Here is a 17,360-nt window from a genome sequence, read left to right on the forward strand (position 1 = left end):
TATAGGTACTTGGTCAACCAGATCTTGACAGTAGAAAATGGCGGCAAATTTGAAAAATGTAGGCGCGAAGGGATATTGTCCCATAGAAAATTTGAATTTCGCGCCTTTTTTTACTGACAAGATTTGGTTGACCAGCTATACATACTTTTTCAACTTTTTACGTGGCTGTTTGTCAGTTTTCTTAGTGTTATGCTTCAAAACACCTCTGCACATTGCGACAATAATGTACATACCTATATATGTACATTAATATTGCATGTTGTTTAATATATTGCACACAGAAACTGTAATCGATAGTGTTATTTTGTTAGTTACGAGTGTTTACGTAAAACGAGGTATTCGAACTCGGATCACCTTCGTCGTCCGAAACGAAACGCGGGGCGCGGTGTCGATTAAAATGGTCGATAGGTGGTGCCTTGACAAACACTGGAAAGTCAAAACTACGGAAATGAACGAAATAACATCATCATAACTCACAACTAACTCGGTGCGAACAGTTTAAGAGTTGAAAAACGGCTCAGCCACGCATCCAGGCCATAATTGTTTGAAAAAAAAACAATAAAATCCTTTTGGCAAAAGGACTTGTACCCAGGCTGTTACTTAAAGTAAAAAAAAAAACTTGTCATGCTAGACTAGGCAAGCAGCTTAGAAGAAAAAGGCGCGATGTTCTAATTTTGTACGGGAGATCGAACAATCGCGCCTACATCATTGACACAGATATCTAGGGACTGGCTTTAAGCCGGCCACACACACTAGGTTATAACCGATGGTTATGCCTGCACAGTTTACTTGTGCAGGCATAACTGAACGTGTGTATGACAGGACTCCTTGCCTGCGCAAGCAAAGTTGAAAATATCAAAATTTAAGCCGGCCACACACACTAGGTTATAACCGATGGTTATGCCTGCACAGTTTACTTGTGCAGGCATAACTGAACGTGTGTATGACATGACTCCTTGCCTGCGCAAGCAAACTCCTTGCCTGTGCAAGCAAAATTGAAAATATCAAAATTTATATTTTTTGCCTGTCGGTTGTGCTTGCGCACTTCGCTTGCGCAGGCATAACTGAACGTGTGTGGCTAGCAGGCTTGATAGGCTTCAGTTATCCAGTGATTGCCGAGGGGATAGGTCGCAAGTCACTGTGCAACAATGTCGTCTCGCAAACGAAATGCAATTGTAGAGGATTTTTAGTAGATTTTTAGGGTTCCGTAACCAAAGGGTAAAACAGGACCCTATTACTAAGACTCCACTGTCCGTCTTTCCGTCTGTCACTAGGCTGTATCTCATGAACTATGCTAGTTAGACTGTTGAAATGTTCACAGATGATCTATTTCTGTTGCCTCTAGTACAACAAATACTAAAAAACCGGCCAAGTGCGAGTCGGAGTGGGGCTCCCATGATTTTTTTTCCGTTTTTATAGATAATGGTACGGTACCCTTCGTGCGCGAGTCCCACTCGCACTTGGCCAGTTTTATTATTTTATTAAGTGTGGAGTGGATTCATGGTTTGTATGCGTGTATGGCTGACGAAATATAAACCTAATAGCGCTATTGCATCGACGTCAACGACCGCTACCGGTGCCATGATGGTTTGATTTGAGAGTTTGTGCAGGTTTGTCGTTACGTGTGTGTGCCCTATGGAACTCGGTCGTGCCAGTTGGTTTTGCTTGCACAAGCAAAACCGACACGCAAAACCTAGTGTGTGTGGCCAGCTTTATATTTTTTGCCTGTCGGTTGTTCTTGCGCACTTCGCTTGCGCAGGCATAACTGAACGTGTGTGGCTGGCAGGCTTGATAGGCTTCAGTTATCCAGTGACTCGATAGGTCGCAATTCACTGTGCAACAATGTCGTCTCGCAAACGAAATTCAATTGTAGAGGATTTTTAGTAGATTTTTAGGGTTCCGTAACCAAAGGGTAAAACGGGACCCTATTACTAAGACTCCACTGTCCGTCCGTCCGTCTGTCACTAGGCGATAATCACTAGGGATTATAAATAATATCGCTATGATAAAACTTTCACAATGAATACTTATCATATTAATAATATCATAATACATAAATAAAACAATAATAGCTCATTACTTTTAAGTATTTAAAACGTACTTATTTATCTTGTAATAATAAGATATCTGTTCTTAACATGGCGCCATCATAGATCTATGCAAGATCTATGTATTATTTTTAAAGATGAAGCCCAAACCATCTGTCACCGTCGCCTGACACACACAGACGCATTTTATATACGATTTACAATGCGGAACCAAAGGCATGTGGTCATGTCGATAAAGTCATATCGATAAACTATACGGCCTTTTTAGGGTTCCGTAGCCAAATGGCAAAAAACGGAACCCTTATAGATTCGTCATGTCTGTCTGTCTGTCCGTCTGTCTGTCCGTCCGTATGTCACAGCCACTTTTCTCCGAAACTATAAGAACTATACTGTTGAAACTTGGTAAGTAGATGTATTATGTGAACCGCATTAAGATTTTCACACAAAAATAGAAAAAAAACAATAAATTTTTGGGGTTCCCCATACTTCGAACTGAAACTCAAAATTTTTTTTTTCATCAAACCCATACGTGTGGGGTATCTATGGATAGGTCTTCAAAAATGATATTGAGGTTTCTAATATCATTTTTTTTCTAAACTGAATAGTTTGCGCGAGAGACACTTCCAAAGTGGTAAAATGTGTGTCCCCCCCCCCCCCCCCTGTAACTTCTAAAATAAGAGAATGATAAAAGTAAAAAAAATATATGATGTACATTACCATGTAAACTTCCACCGAAAATTGGTTTGAACGAGATCTAGTAAGTAGTTTTTTTTTAATACGTCATGAATCGCCTAAATACGGAACCCTTCATGGGCGAGTCCGACTCGCACTTGGCCGCTTTTTTATAATTTAAATTTTACTTGAAAGGATTTAAACTACCTAAAATGAACAGATAACCATTATAACATAACTCTATATACAGTGTGTAAATCCAAAACGGGCGATAAATTAAACCAGATATAGAATGTATCTTTGTAAACATTAATTTAGATTTTTAAGTTATTCTTTATTATGACCCCGTTATAATTATTTGAATTCTTGTCTACAGGAGGCATGGAACGCCAAATATATAAAAGTTACATTAAAACCAAATAAAATAGGTTTTTTTGCAATAATTGAGTTTATTATTATTTTATAAAATATTAATTATCCATTAGCATTTCCAGGGTGTTTATTTTTAGTGAAGATATCGAAGCTTCAATTAATCGCTATTCCGTTCCGCTGTGTAGAGTATCGATATATTTGAAATTGAAATTGAATTTTTTTATTTCATACATAATATCGTCCATATCATTGGTTAGTAACAAAAATCAAAACAAAACAAAGCAATTAAAACTAATGTTAGTATTACTTACGGCTAAAATACAAACTAATAACTACGTAGTCTAGATAACATGATTAAAATCGATAAGTTCACCATTCCCTAAAAACGTCAACAAAATGGCAACGGTTTGACGGATACATTTTGTACTGAGAAATGATAACGTTGGGGCCTTGGGCAACATCCATTTTGTCAGATAACTTTTTTTAAACCGGAGTTTAGAGTCAAGCAAGACTACGGCAGGTGATCATTCAGCCAAGCTCCTAAGACAAAGTGTAAAGAGTTTAAAATAACGATCAATTGCCATTTCATGTTCTGTGTACTCATAATACTAGAAATAAAAATATAGTTAGTCCAAGGACTGTCTCATTTCAAACATAGACAGAGAGGAGAATCATACTATCTTTGTCTTACACTAGTACTAGCACCCAAAAGAAAAGGATGAGTATAGATTTCCTGGTTCTTAGTGACTGACAAATTGGTTTGTCCAACTATATACGTTTGTGACTGTTACGAATTTTCCTGCACTATATCATATTTAGAGTAGCGTAATAGAAGTATAGTTTGTCAAATGACTCATTTCAAACATAGACTGAGAGAATCATACTTATTTATATTTGTCTTACACTAGTACTAGCACCCAAAATAAAAGGGTGAGTATAGTTTTTTTGTTCTTATTTATTGACAAATTGGTTTGACCACCTATAACGATTAATGCACGTTGCCATTTGTCTCGTGATACGTGAGAAAGTTAAACTTGACCGCTACTGTACCTTGCGACATTTTTAACTGATAACCCGAGGGGCTATCATGCATAATATTTTTGTATGATAGTGCAAATAAACGGCCGGATGCAGTTTATCAGAGGCTCTTTATTTAGGCGGAGTGGTTGTGCGAGGTCAGGTTCGTGAGCAAAACATGGCCAAGAATAAACCATAGCTTCCAAAGACGCACTAATAATACTTTTAACCTTTAGGGCCAAGTTACACTGGAACACAATAGTCGAGTTAAAAACGTACTACAGCGCACAGTTAACTTTTATTCCATTGCATTGCTTCGGAAATGAAAGATACTGTTCGGCAAACTTCGTGTTTCTAGAAGCTAAGAGGGTTCAGATGTTAGTTCACATTGCAGAAACTTTCATAGGATTGCTTTATTATTTAAGATCTTTTAATGCAGCGAAATTACCTCAATTTTTGACTCAAACTATAAGTAACTATGACATAATACAGGAACGCGTGATTTTTACACAACGCATTCAGTAATTCGTTTCGACAAATTATATAGTTTGTTCAGCCGCAAATTTTGCGATCGCCATTTTAAAGTCATTGTCATGGACACGGACGCGGAACATGCTGTGCACATAGAAGTGTTCTCTATTTGCGTTAAATTTACATTCGGCGAGTTTACATGTTTACATGGTTTACATTCGGTAAGTTGGCGCAAAAATACTTCCTAGGTTAGTGAAGATACAATTTGAAACGACCAACTATCCGTCATCTTCTTAAAGTCCCGGTATTTTGCCACGGGTTGCTTAATGTTTCAACAATTTCAAAATAAATACGTATCCGAACAAAACTACAGTGTGTATACAATAAAACAACTCTACCAAACTGTTTTATATTGCAAGAAAGAAAAAGAGGAAAGTTACGTCATCTCAATAGGTATAAATGAATATTTTCGTACTATACCTAATACCTATAATGTATTCAATGACGGGTAAACTTGTTTGATTCTTGTATTATATTCTAAGAGTTATTCGATATTCGCACGCGGATATGGACGATTTGACTCTGTTCAGAATTCCGTCCAAGCTAGGTTCTCAATACGCCGCAGTAGGGCATATTCTGCCGAATAAATCAATAATAATTAATAAATACTGTAGAAATAGAAACTGCCTGGAAGTGGTATAAAAATCATTTTAATAATTTCCTACGTGATTGTTTCATTTAATAATCATTAATGCAATTCAAGTTTGGAATCTGCCAAAATTTTAGTGTATGATTTCCGCGAACCTAAAATTATTTCAAATAAGTACGTGGCAGCAGATAAACCACGATAAAGATTATACAGAAGCCTCACTATCAGTCGTTGTAGAAGGTTAGACACATATTGCAAAACAACCTTCTGTGGTAGCCGTAAGCAAACGCTTTATTTGTGCAACTGTTTTGCCGCCATGACACTGCGGCGGGCGCGGCTGCGTTATCGTCCTGATTAAAAAATATAAAATGTCTATGGTACCTACTCATTTATTGTTTTAAAGCTGCAGACAGTCCGTAAAATTATTTACACGGGCTTTGTTATAATAAAATAGAACAAACAACTAAGATTGATTTAAAAAGTATGGTGGCTGAGTATTTCCCTGCGTTTAATTAAGACGAAACAGGAGCTGAGATTTAAATATTTTAGGTAAATATACCCGTCTCGCTAACGGAAGCGGCTCCTAAAACCAGTGCAAAAAGGACAAAGCGAAAAATCCTGCGTAAAAATCTCAAAAATCGAGGTTTCGTACTCGACTGTTTCCTCCTCCAAAACTTAACCAATCGTAACCAAATTTAGAAATCTAAATGATTATGAAATTATCTGTGTTGGACCGTTTTTCTTTTTTGGCTAATTGATATCAGTTTTGAATACCACGCCTCTCATCGCGGCATAGTCAATTAGGCCATTTTGGCCATTTTTGAAGGGCTCTAGCGCCTTAAAAAACAAAAATATCAAAAAAATCAAAACGGTCCGACACGGATATCGACAATATTAATCTGTGTTGAAAAAATCATTGCTCTAGCTTCAAAACCCACGGAAGAAACAGTCGAGTACGTTTGTATGGAGAAATGACTCCTGTTGGCTCTTAATATTTCATTTATTCTTATGTAGTTTATCTTGCTATACCCTCGCAAGTCGCAGGGTTCATGTTGAGACGGTATTTTGTCATAAGATATTGAGTACGAGTAACTCTTGGAAAACGCGACAAATAATATACTTAATCAGACTTAGTTGCCCTCGTCACGTTAGCTTATTCAAACAGTGTTTTACTTTATTTTGTATTAGACATATTCTTAACGAGTAACGACAGCGTAGAATCAAGTGCATTAAATAGTGCTTCAAAAACAAAATGCAAATGTGCGTTTAACAATCCAAATGCATTGGAACGGAAACGCTGGATTGTAAAGGTCACAGGCCCACGGCTATGACATCACCGAGCGTTGCCTATGCAGCGAACAACTGTTTTGGAGACCACCTCGATGGAGAAACACAAGCCAGAACTGCACTAGCATCCAATTAAAAAAAACGTTTACACACGCGCTCGCATTACAAATAAAATAAAATTGGTTAAATATGACTCTAAAGACTCATAGTTTGGAAAGCCATTTTCGTCAGTAGAAAAAGCGGGCAAATTTAAAAAAATAAACGCGCAGGCTTGACCTCCGATAGAAATTTTGAATTTGCACCTTTTTCTACTGACAAACTGGGTTTGTCAGAGGATAGATAACTTTTTAATACTAAATATATTCTGGCGCCGAGATATAGTTTGCTAATTTTATCAAAACATCCATCCACAGTTTACGAGTAGATAACATGATCTAATTTATCTCACTATTGTCTATGAAGTATTATGAAAACGATGACAACTTCCTACTTCTTGAATACAACTTCAAAACAACTTTTAATTCGTGCATTTAATGTCTTCATCATTATATACGATCCTAAATTAGAAGCTAACCCTCTTTGTCTATGACCCAGACTCGCAGTTGAGCGAATCATTCGATCTTCCATTAACACTTTTAGAATCGATGTCGGAACAACACGTCCCAGTTTCCAGTGCCCGTGACGTCATCACACCTTCAATAGCTTGTATAACATACAGGAAAGCTTAAATACAAGTGTAACAATGATAACAATGATTTATAATAGATAAGTAAGATTGCGTCAAGCGCGCCTTGACCCCATTGCGGTCGCCTGTCACCAATGCAGCCCGTGCCTAGGTTTGAAAAATCGGAACATAGCATTTAGCCTCGTGTAAATAAAAAAAAACTGCAGTGCGAATTCGAAACTGGCTGAAGAGAAGGCATAAATCTAATACTTTTAAAACGTGCGAATTTCTTAATTGCTCACGACGGAAGTCTGTTTGAGACACAGAAAGAACTTGTTATTATTAGACTTCTTTGATGACGAATACACTTGTTTGTTACACGTATTCGGCGATAGGGCGTGTACACGCGTAAAAATTCCAACTTATAAAATATTCGGGACTTAAAGTGAAGCTTGTTGTCGTTTTCAATGAGAATGTGAATTTTCATGACTAAATTCGGTAAATAGAATTAAGTATTGATTTTTAACGTTTTATCCTCAAAGTATCAACGTGAGTAAACGAACGAGCAATGCTGATAAATGCGTCAACGCATCCTTTGACGGATATTACGGAAATAACCACAAATAAGTAGGCCGTCGGGGCATTAAATATAATACTGTACCTATACATAGGGCATGCACTCGGAAAGTTAAGATTGAACTTTACATTAACTCATTAAGCGCTATATTCGTTAAATTTACCACTTTTAATCAAACAAACACGCCACAAATTGGAATTACTAATCGTGATGTGTGTAACATTCCTTCTCTTGAAACTGATGTCATATTAAAATTCGATTTGCCCTCAATTCGTTGCATTAAAAATACTGGCACATATTTTTTCAAGTCCGCTGACAGAAAAATAAAATAGATTAGCGCTGGTGTGGCCGCCATCTTGCAAATCATCTAACGCATATTTTCGCACTTTTATCGGAGGTCGTTCACCCGGAGGCACGTGTTACAGTAACAAGAATATATAATAACGTTGCGTAACGCATGTGACAATTGTAAATATCTTCAACTTTCCGTTTCGTATGTTCAATCACCACAATTTTTTTGGGGAGATTTATGATTTTTTTATGCAAATACTTTTTATTTGAATGGCTTTAATTAGTATTAGTGATCAGAACAGTACTCTAGCCGTGCGTTTTACATATCGTCAACATAGGTGTCGTTCTTTATTCTTCGTTCCAAAACAGCACTGAAGAATTTCATAATCATCTGGACAAGGAAAATCATAATCTCTAGGTTATCAGCAGCATTAATAAGGAAATGGAAATCCATTACAATTGATAATCTAACTGACAATCTTTAGAAAAAGATTAGTATTTTGACGGTTGTCGTTGAAATGAGAAATGAATTCGAAAATTGTAATAATCACCACCACCTTTATGATGTTATGCAGTCTCGGCAGTAATGAATCCAATCTGTCAATGTCAATGAAGAGTCGCCAAAAAAACTGACTTTTGGTCGTCATACGAATGTATCTCATCTCATTGTATATTGTAGATGTGGCATCTTCCCTGAACAGCGCTTTCGCGTTCCGCAGTCCCACACAGGGTTTGTGGGGCAACCCATATACAGGCTACGCTCAACCGGTTCCCCCTCCTCCCGCTCGCATACTTGCATCCGGGAATAAAACGACCCGCTTGCAACAGGAATACCCACCCTAACTCCTGGGCAATAAAGCTGCATCGTTTACTAGTTGTTTCTTTTTGCGATAACTTCGCAAAGTTACAATTGCGCGCGAGCGCTGCGACGCTCAGGCACTTACGAGTGTTCTTCCTTCCCGTTGGGTTCAAGAGTTGCTCTGCGGCTGTTCTTGTAAGTTTGCTGGCTAGTTAGCTCTGGGTTCTAAGACCGTAGGGTGGGTAGCCTTGATCTTGAAGTTATATATAGAACGCGCTTTTTTTTTGGTTCTCAGGCTTTCAGACGGGAACGGTTGATGTTAATACTGTTATAATGGTTTTAATAGACGTTAGTGATTGCTAATTATAGATCGGACTGACACAAAAACTGTGCTCACTCAGCTTTACTAGAAACCTGCGTGTCTTGTTGGACGCTGGGGTGTAATTTAATACTGTTTTTTTTTCATTTCATGAACACTTGGTTTATGGGATCTTGAGATCTACAACATTTATTGGACATCTTCAGCCTTCTTAATGTCACATGCTTATCTATACCTACTACTTCATTCCTTTTTCTTCCTAAACGGTAGCGTATATAGTTACTAAGGGAACTTGAGAAAACAGCGTTTACAATCTATAATTAGCTCAGAGTTGTGATGAATTATAGTGTTCATCTGGAGATTCAGTAAGAAATATTCGCATACTCTGCACCTGCACTGTCAAGGAGGCACAAAATACTTTTCCTCCAAGGGCTTGTTACCAGATTGCTCTCCATATGTAGAACTTGTAAAGAAAATAAGACATTCCTTAGTCGGATTCGCTAGTATTAAGTATCTATTCGTTTCCGAACCTGTTTATCTAAATAAAAGATAGAACTACTCGTACCTGATTCCACTTGCGTCAGTATCCAAACATGACTCCAATGGTGCATTATCTTCCATTATCAGTTGGCCAAAATGTTATCGTCTATTTTCGCAAGAGATTAGTTTGTTGATAAAAATTCCACAGCAACAGTCGACGATTAAATATAGTTCTATATCTGTGGCATGGCGGAAACGATAATGTTTTATGCGCTTTATCAATTTCCTGGCTCGTGAACGAAAGTAATGTAATTTCAATAATTTCAATGAATAACTGGCATCAGTACGAACAATGTATGTGACAAAATGAAAACAAAAGTCAGCAAGCTCTTAATAAAAACCCTAAAAATGGAGGTACACGTGACCTGAAATAAAGCAATTTTTTTTTTTAAGTAATGGAAATACCATAAAGGTAATACCGTCTTCAGCATTCTACAGTGTCTCTAGCAGTATTCAAAAGAACTGTAAGAAATCCGTGCGAATTAAAATAATCCATAATTTCCAAGTAAAACTGTCGTACAAAGAAGTGTAAACTTAGGCAATAATCGTGACGGATCCCACATCCTTAGATCCCGTCCTGCGTGACCGGAAAGGTGCGCGAGTGTGCGCCGCAGCCATTGACCAGGAAATGGCGCCGACGGCTGACCTTCGGCGCGCCGTTTCGCTTTCTGTGGCACTTTCGCGCGTTAGATGCGTACCTATACGTTTAGCATGAGGCGTTTTTCGGACGCTTATTTTCACTGCTTTATACATGTGGGAGGTAGTGTGTAGCGCCCTTTAATACTAAACTTTTTTTTATTACAGACTAATTATACTTGGTCAAGCAGATCTTGTCAGTAGAAAAAGGCGGCAAATTTTAAAAACGTAAGCGCGAAGGGATATTGTCCCATAGAAAATTTGCATTTCGCGCCTTTTTTAGGGTTCCGTAGCCTAATGGCCAGAACTGAAACTCAAAATAGTTATTTTCGATACAAGTGCGAAAAAGAGGAAATTCGAAACGAGTGGCGATAAATAAAAACATAAATACATACGTGTGGGGTATCTATGGATAGGATAGGTCTTCAAAAATGATATTGAGGTTTCTAATATATTTTTTTTTCTAAACTGAATAGTTTGCGCGAGGGTAAAATGTGTGTGCCCCCCCCCCCCCTTCCCCCTGTAACTTCTAAAATAAGAGAATGATAAAACTAAAAAAAATATATGATGTACATTACCATGCAAACTTCCGCCGAAAATTGGTTTGAATGAGATCTAGTAAGTAGTTTTTTTTAATACGTCATAAATCCCCTAAATACGGAACCCTTCATGGGCGAGTCCAACTCGCACTTGGCCGCTTTTTTTACTGACAAGATTTGCTTGACCAGCTATAGAATCAGGATGTTGTTAAATCAATTTACTTATAATCAACAAGCGGTCACACCACTGCAATATTTTCGCAAATACATTGATAACCTTAATACCTAACCAAATAACTTACATAACGTCTCTTATCTCGTGTTATCAACAAAAATGTTTATAAATTAGACCGAGTCACCTTGGCTGAGTGCATCCGAAACTCGGTATCCGCTGATTCGTGAGTTGGGCACATTAAAAAAACACATACCCAACATTTAACAAAATAATTTGCGTTGCGTCACATTTTAACGCAAAATATTTCACGTTAATTTGGATTATGATATACACACTGGGAGATATAGGTACATAAAAGCTTTGTTTTAGTTTCATGTACTGGATCGGATTGATATTGGTTACAAATAAATTTGATATTTTTAAGTTGCATAGATATTTCGGGAAAACGTGGGCGGTTTTCATCCGAAAATGTAACAAAAACCGAGTGGTTCATAGAAATAATTTAATTTCGTTTTCGCTTCCAAATATTTTGTAAGCTTAAATCCCTGCTAAAAATATAAAAACAAATACATAGTATAGGGAGCTTTTCGAGATATTTCTGTTATTTTTTTTTTTTCATTTCTCATCATGCGTTGAAAGTGGGTCGTTGTTGTTCTAAAAAGTGTGCAGAAAATGACACGTTTCTGCTGCAGAGCACTGTACTTACTAAGTAGGTTCGTCCTTTTCTTTTTTTTTACGATAAGCAATGAAATATTTGTTTTAATTGGATTTGTTGTAGGTACAATTTTCATTCTGATAATTAACTCCCCATTCCATAAATAACGATAAGTATTTTTACCTAAATTGTTAATTGAAACTACCCTCAAGAAATCCTACTACATTACTACTGAAGTTTATACTTAGCAGTGTTATTTTTAAATGTTTTAAATGCACATGTATTTTACTTTTCTCGTATTCGAAATGAAAAGTAGTGTTTAATCTACTATAGATTCAAGTCTACTGTAGGCCAAGTTAATCTACTATAGGTCAAGCAAATCTTGTCAGTAGAAAAAAGCGCGAAATTCATATTTTCTATGGGACGATATCCCTTCGCGCCTATATTTTTCAAATTTGCCGCCTTTTTCTACTGACAAGATCTGCTTGACCAACTTTATTTATATTGTTTTTAGTTGGATACTTTTTCAAGAATGTGTACTAAATTTAAATTTAGAACCCGCGCATCGAATCGAATACAGACTGCAGAAGTGGTTCTAGAGTTGCACCGGAAAAATCGCGATTAAAATCGCGACCAGCGGAACGGAACGTAACTGTTTAAATTTGGAATTCATCCACGCATCGCACAACGTGTTAAGTAAGGTCAGCGCAGCGCCCTGTTACGTAACATGATAACAGAGGGCGACACTGTATTGGGGTCACGTGCACCGGACGCTGTCACGCGATCGTGTCCATAGACTACATTTTTTTTATAGGCACCCATGGACCAACGCGTTTTGTGCGAATCCATTGTCCGTACATTTATTTTATAAATGTATCAACAGTATAAACATGCAAGTAAACAGAATATTCAATAGACTAATTCAAAAAGCCGCAGGAACTTAAGCAAGTCAATACCAATAACTTCGGTGCACATTCGTTGCTCGAATATAAACTTTGCATAGAACTGACTAGGTTCAAAATCATGTAGTGTTCTTATATTAGCTTCCTCGTTGGCAATCTGCAAGTTGGGCCAGCTAGGCAACTGGGACGGAAGGAGCCATCTTACTTGAGTTTGCGATCTAACTTGCCGGCCTACTTGGCGGAACAGAGACACTACAAGTGTATTCGAATGTCAAAAAGTCTTAATACGATCGAAATGTTAGTAAAATAAAAATGTGCTTCGTTTTCGCGAAAATCGACCCGTTAGATGCAGGTAGCAAATAATTTTAAAGACTTTCTGCATCTGAGTTACGACATTATATAACCATGATATTTAAAACTTAACATTGAAATGTTATAACATCTTAAACTCTTTTAAATAATCGCAAGAAAGTTACCCAGACGCAGTACATGCATACCTACTCGTAGCTAGGTAAAATTGTCTGTCAAAAATTGCCAATGCTTGCAGTAAACATTATGCCGTTTTGCGTAGGTATAGGTACCTACGCCTAACCACAAGATCTAGTAACACGACTCAACCAAACCAATCATGACTAAATTAGTGTTTTGTTTCCAGCCGGCGCGGTCAGCGAACGCGACGCATACGGTTACGGGTACGGCGGCGGAGGGAGCGCACACCACTTCGCCGCGCCCGCGCCGCCGCCCCTCCCCGAGCACGATCTGCCCTACTCCGTGTTCGACTTCGGCGACTACCAGCGCCACCACCACCACAACAAACTCAAGCCCAAGAAGAGGCCGCGCACCGACGCGCCCCCCACCCCCGGCGTCAAGCGCAAGAGCCGGGAGGGCTCCACAACTTACCTCTGGGAGTTCCTGCTAAAGCTCCTACAGGACCGCGAGTACTGCCCGCGCTACATCAAGTGGACGAACCGCGAGAAGGGAGTCTTCAAGCTGGTGGACTCCAAGGCCGTGTCTCGCCTCTGGGGCCTGCACAAGAACAAGCCGGACATGAACTACGAGACGATGGGCCGCGCCCTGCGCTACTACTACCAGCGCGGGATCCTCGCCAAGGTGGACGGCCAGCGCCTCGTGTACCAGTTCGTCGATGTCCCCAAGGACATCGTGGAGATCGACTGCTCGTTGGCTTAGTGTGAATCATCTAGTGACAGGACACTGCGTTCGAACGTTTCACTTAAACATTGATTCACTCTAGTAAATTCGTCTATTTTCATCATCGCGTTATAATCGCTTAAGAGTGTTTTCGTGATTAAATAATCTATGTGGATAAACTAAATTTTTAAATTAAAAGAATGTCGTTGAATTTAATATTTATACAAAAATAGGTATGGGAGACGAAAATGATTGCTCAAATGTTTATATAATATATAGGGGATTCACAGAAGAAGTACTAAATTTGCTACGCGAGGATGGAGCGATTTTTGTATAATGTTGAAACGAATTTTTAAATGTTTAAAGACGTTTCTGTACATACATAACTATTTTCTATAGTCGTCGGCCGGCGCAGGCCGGCCCGAGGCATGTCGAGAACCGAACTGCCTACCTCAGACTACGCAAACTATACTTCATAACTTTATACACTTCATATTGAAACTACAGTAAGAACCTTATTAATAGTCTTTTAAGAGTTTATAATAAAGAAATATTTACGTGAACTTGGATGTTTACTATAGTGACTAAAATATCATATTATATTACGTTCTCAGATGGTGTATATCTTGGTGCATTAACGGTTAACTGTGACTTCATAGGGGCTGTCGCTCGCATATTCTCGTTAAATAAATAATTATATGTTATGAATGAAGGACATTTTAATAGTTAACTTAATTCGTGAGCTGAGTTTAGTTCTTGGCCGCCAGAGGGCGCCTCAACGAACACTACGACAGAACTGATATCTACTGCCAACTTCTGTTTAAACCTGATACTTTAATTAAGGGATGATATTTTGTGCGTTAATTGTGTTAATTATTTTAAATAGTGTTTTAAGTGAACTTGCTCTAGTTTATGTATGTTTATTTAATAATTATATTAAATACGATTTAAGGGGGCGTCGTGCGTCAACACATTTAAGTACATATCAATATTTAAACCCGTTGCCCGCAAACTGCATATCAGAAATCCTCACGCAGACAGATGTAAATCCCAAATGACATAAAAGTGTTCGCCTCTTACGTCATTTTAGACTTACAAACACGCTGCGCGACGCCCCCATTTTTTGTTACCTGAATTAAATATTAATAATTAATTACGATTTGTGGTCCAATGTTATAGAAAACATGATAATTTTTAACTAGATAGTTTTTAAAAGTGTAGCCTAGATATCTTTATTTTCGTATAACTCTCATACTATCAAGTAAACTGAATGACCGTGAAGTGAGCAGAGTTCTCTGCGCTGTGATTGGTTAATAAACCCGCTCTCTGATTGGCTGGGAGACCAGAGTGACGCTGGTGGGCCCTCGGTTGGTCTCCTGGACGTCATTAGTTTGCCAATGCCGTATTAATACTTCCACACGGTCCGTATAGAATCGTTAGGAAGAATAGGAAGAGTCCATTATGTTGCTCGGAGCTCGCACTGCGCCCCTAAATTTTCCGATGTTATCATGTAATTTTTATATTATATTCAAAATAATTATATCAATTATGTAGTGGTAAGGATGTTATGTGGTATGGGAGGTGCGCGCTCCGCCAGGTTCGGGCCTTAAGGCAGTTGAAGGTGCTATGTGGGGACCGCAGGATCTCGGCATTCGAAATTAATAAATAACAGACCAATCCAGGCTATGCAGGTATATATATATATATACACCCAGTGTGCTAAGTATAAATTCTATTAAAGATCTCAGTGTCCAATACTTCGAACAAATCCAGTGTCCCATGTGATTAAATTTTATATATACCCTGAAATGTGGATTTAATCGTATTTTTGTATAGCTAGGATTCAAAATTTACTTTTCGGCCCTTGTAATGCTTTTGTAAATATAATTAATAGATTAACTTATTTATTTCTTGGATAAATGATACGTGTACCTTGCGGTGGTCGGGTTCGCGTTTGCTACTAGCGCCCTCTAGCGTCACGTCACGCGAACCTCGCCAACGCTTTCATGTTTTACTTTTTAGGGAATTTCGTTCTTTAGATTAGAAATTTTATTGTAAATGGATAATTGTAATTAAATTATAAATGTAATGATTGGACCACGTGATGGAATGTGAGCTCTCAGGACCGATAGGCTCTGCGTTAGACGGTTCCCGGTTACCGGAATGTTCGAGCAAGCATTTAAAATGATGCTCTGTCGTATTTTTAGTCGAATTGATGTTGTTAAAAAAATCAAAGTTTAATAAAATAATGTACTTATCAGTGTAAATTTTATCAGCACCTCGAAAATCGAGCCTAGTCGTAGAGTTTTAAAAAATTATTTGTAATTGGAAGCCATATTGGTGTGAGGTTTTCGAGATTTAAAAAAATAACGCACACGGCCGCTGGCTGGCAGAGAACCAGGGGGACGGAAGGTTAGTGACTCGGATTAAGATTGGCGAGCGCTGGCGGACTGATTTACCATACTCCCTACTGAGTGGCATTGGCTGACTGACAGTATTCCTTCGCCCGTTTCCAAAGCGAGAAAAAAAAATTCGCTTAATTACTTCGCGCGTTTAGTGTTTTTAAAGGCAGTATGGCTTAGTGCCTATCCAGATGAACTAAACAAAAAAAATCACTATTTTTATGTCAAGTACATTTTACCTACAACACGTAATACGATGAGTTTGAACCCAAAATATGTAAACGTAGTTTTTCGGATGAATTCGGTAGTGTTCGAGAGTATGTATAGGTAAATTGGTCCGTCGAGTACCGCGGCACGCACTGAAGTTTTTGACGTTTTCAATATTCAATATATTATGTACGTACTCAATTGTTAAACTAAATTTAATATAAATTAATGTCGTATTTAAAGAAATTTTAGAGAATTTGAATCCTTCGGGACTTTTAAATGTTTCTGTGTGGCTGGAACTTCTACCCCCACCCCGATCGTTCGTGTCGCTCCGAGAGCAACTGCGCGACTGGCGCAGGCACTAGTTTATAATCAGTTAAAAGTCCGTTACGTTAATATAATTATAAAAGATAATTTAGTTGTTATTCTCTACAAATACTGTATTTTCTGCCCGATAGTTAAGTTATTTTTCTATGTATAGTTAGTTATAAGTGTAAATGATTTAGCACATAAACTTGATGCATGATGATACAGTTAATAAAATATCCACTATAAAAATGCTGTTTTTCATCGGCAACCCAACCCTTTGATAAACCCTATCATATCAACACACGCACATACATACTTGAGACACAGAATAAGTAATAGATAAAGATAAGATAAAGATAAAAGATAGTTCATTCAAGTAGACATAATTACAATGCGCTTATGAACGTCTAATACCTAAAGTTACACCGGCTCCAACCCTACACCTCTGCCCCGAGAAGATTTAAATCCCCCTTCAATTGGAGGAGGGTATCCCAATATGGGACCGGCAACAAACTCGGCAGGACACATCTTTTCAAAAAAATTACATCTTATAATTAACATGCATTACGAGAAAATAAGGAAAAAATACAATTTAAATTACTATAGAATTCATGCAATTATACACATAAGGTGTAATAGAAATTTGATTTAAAAAATATACATATCGACTAACGTAGGCT

The 17,360-nt window shown here is 37.9% G+C and overlaps 1 protein-coding gene across 4 annotated transcripts in view; it reads left to right on the forward strand.

Annotated features, from left to right (window-relative positions):
- LOC134661531 (ecdysone-induced protein 74EF) overlaps positions 1–16,119 on the forward strand; it is a 324,468-nt gene extending 308,349 nt beyond the window's left edge. For all 4 annotated transcript variants that reach the window (XM_063517652.1, XM_063517655.1, XM_063517653.1 and 1 more), the window contains one exon: positions 13,269–16,119. In XM_063517652.1, coding sequence (XP_063373722.1) covers positions 13,269–13,801 — 533 coding nt within the window. In that variant the 3' untranslated portion in view covers positions 13,802–16,119. The remainder of the gene's footprint in view (positions 1–13,268) is intronic.
- The last annotated feature ends 1,241 nt before the right edge of the window (positions 16,120–17,360 follow it).

This window comes from Cydia amplana, chromosome Z (assembly GCF_948474715.1).
Source record: "Cydia amplana chromosome Z, ilCydAmpl1.1, whole genome shotgun sequence".
In the NCBI taxonomy this organism is placed as follows: domain Eukaryota; kingdom Metazoa; phylum Arthropoda; class Insecta; order Lepidoptera; family Tortricidae; genus Cydia; species Cydia amplana.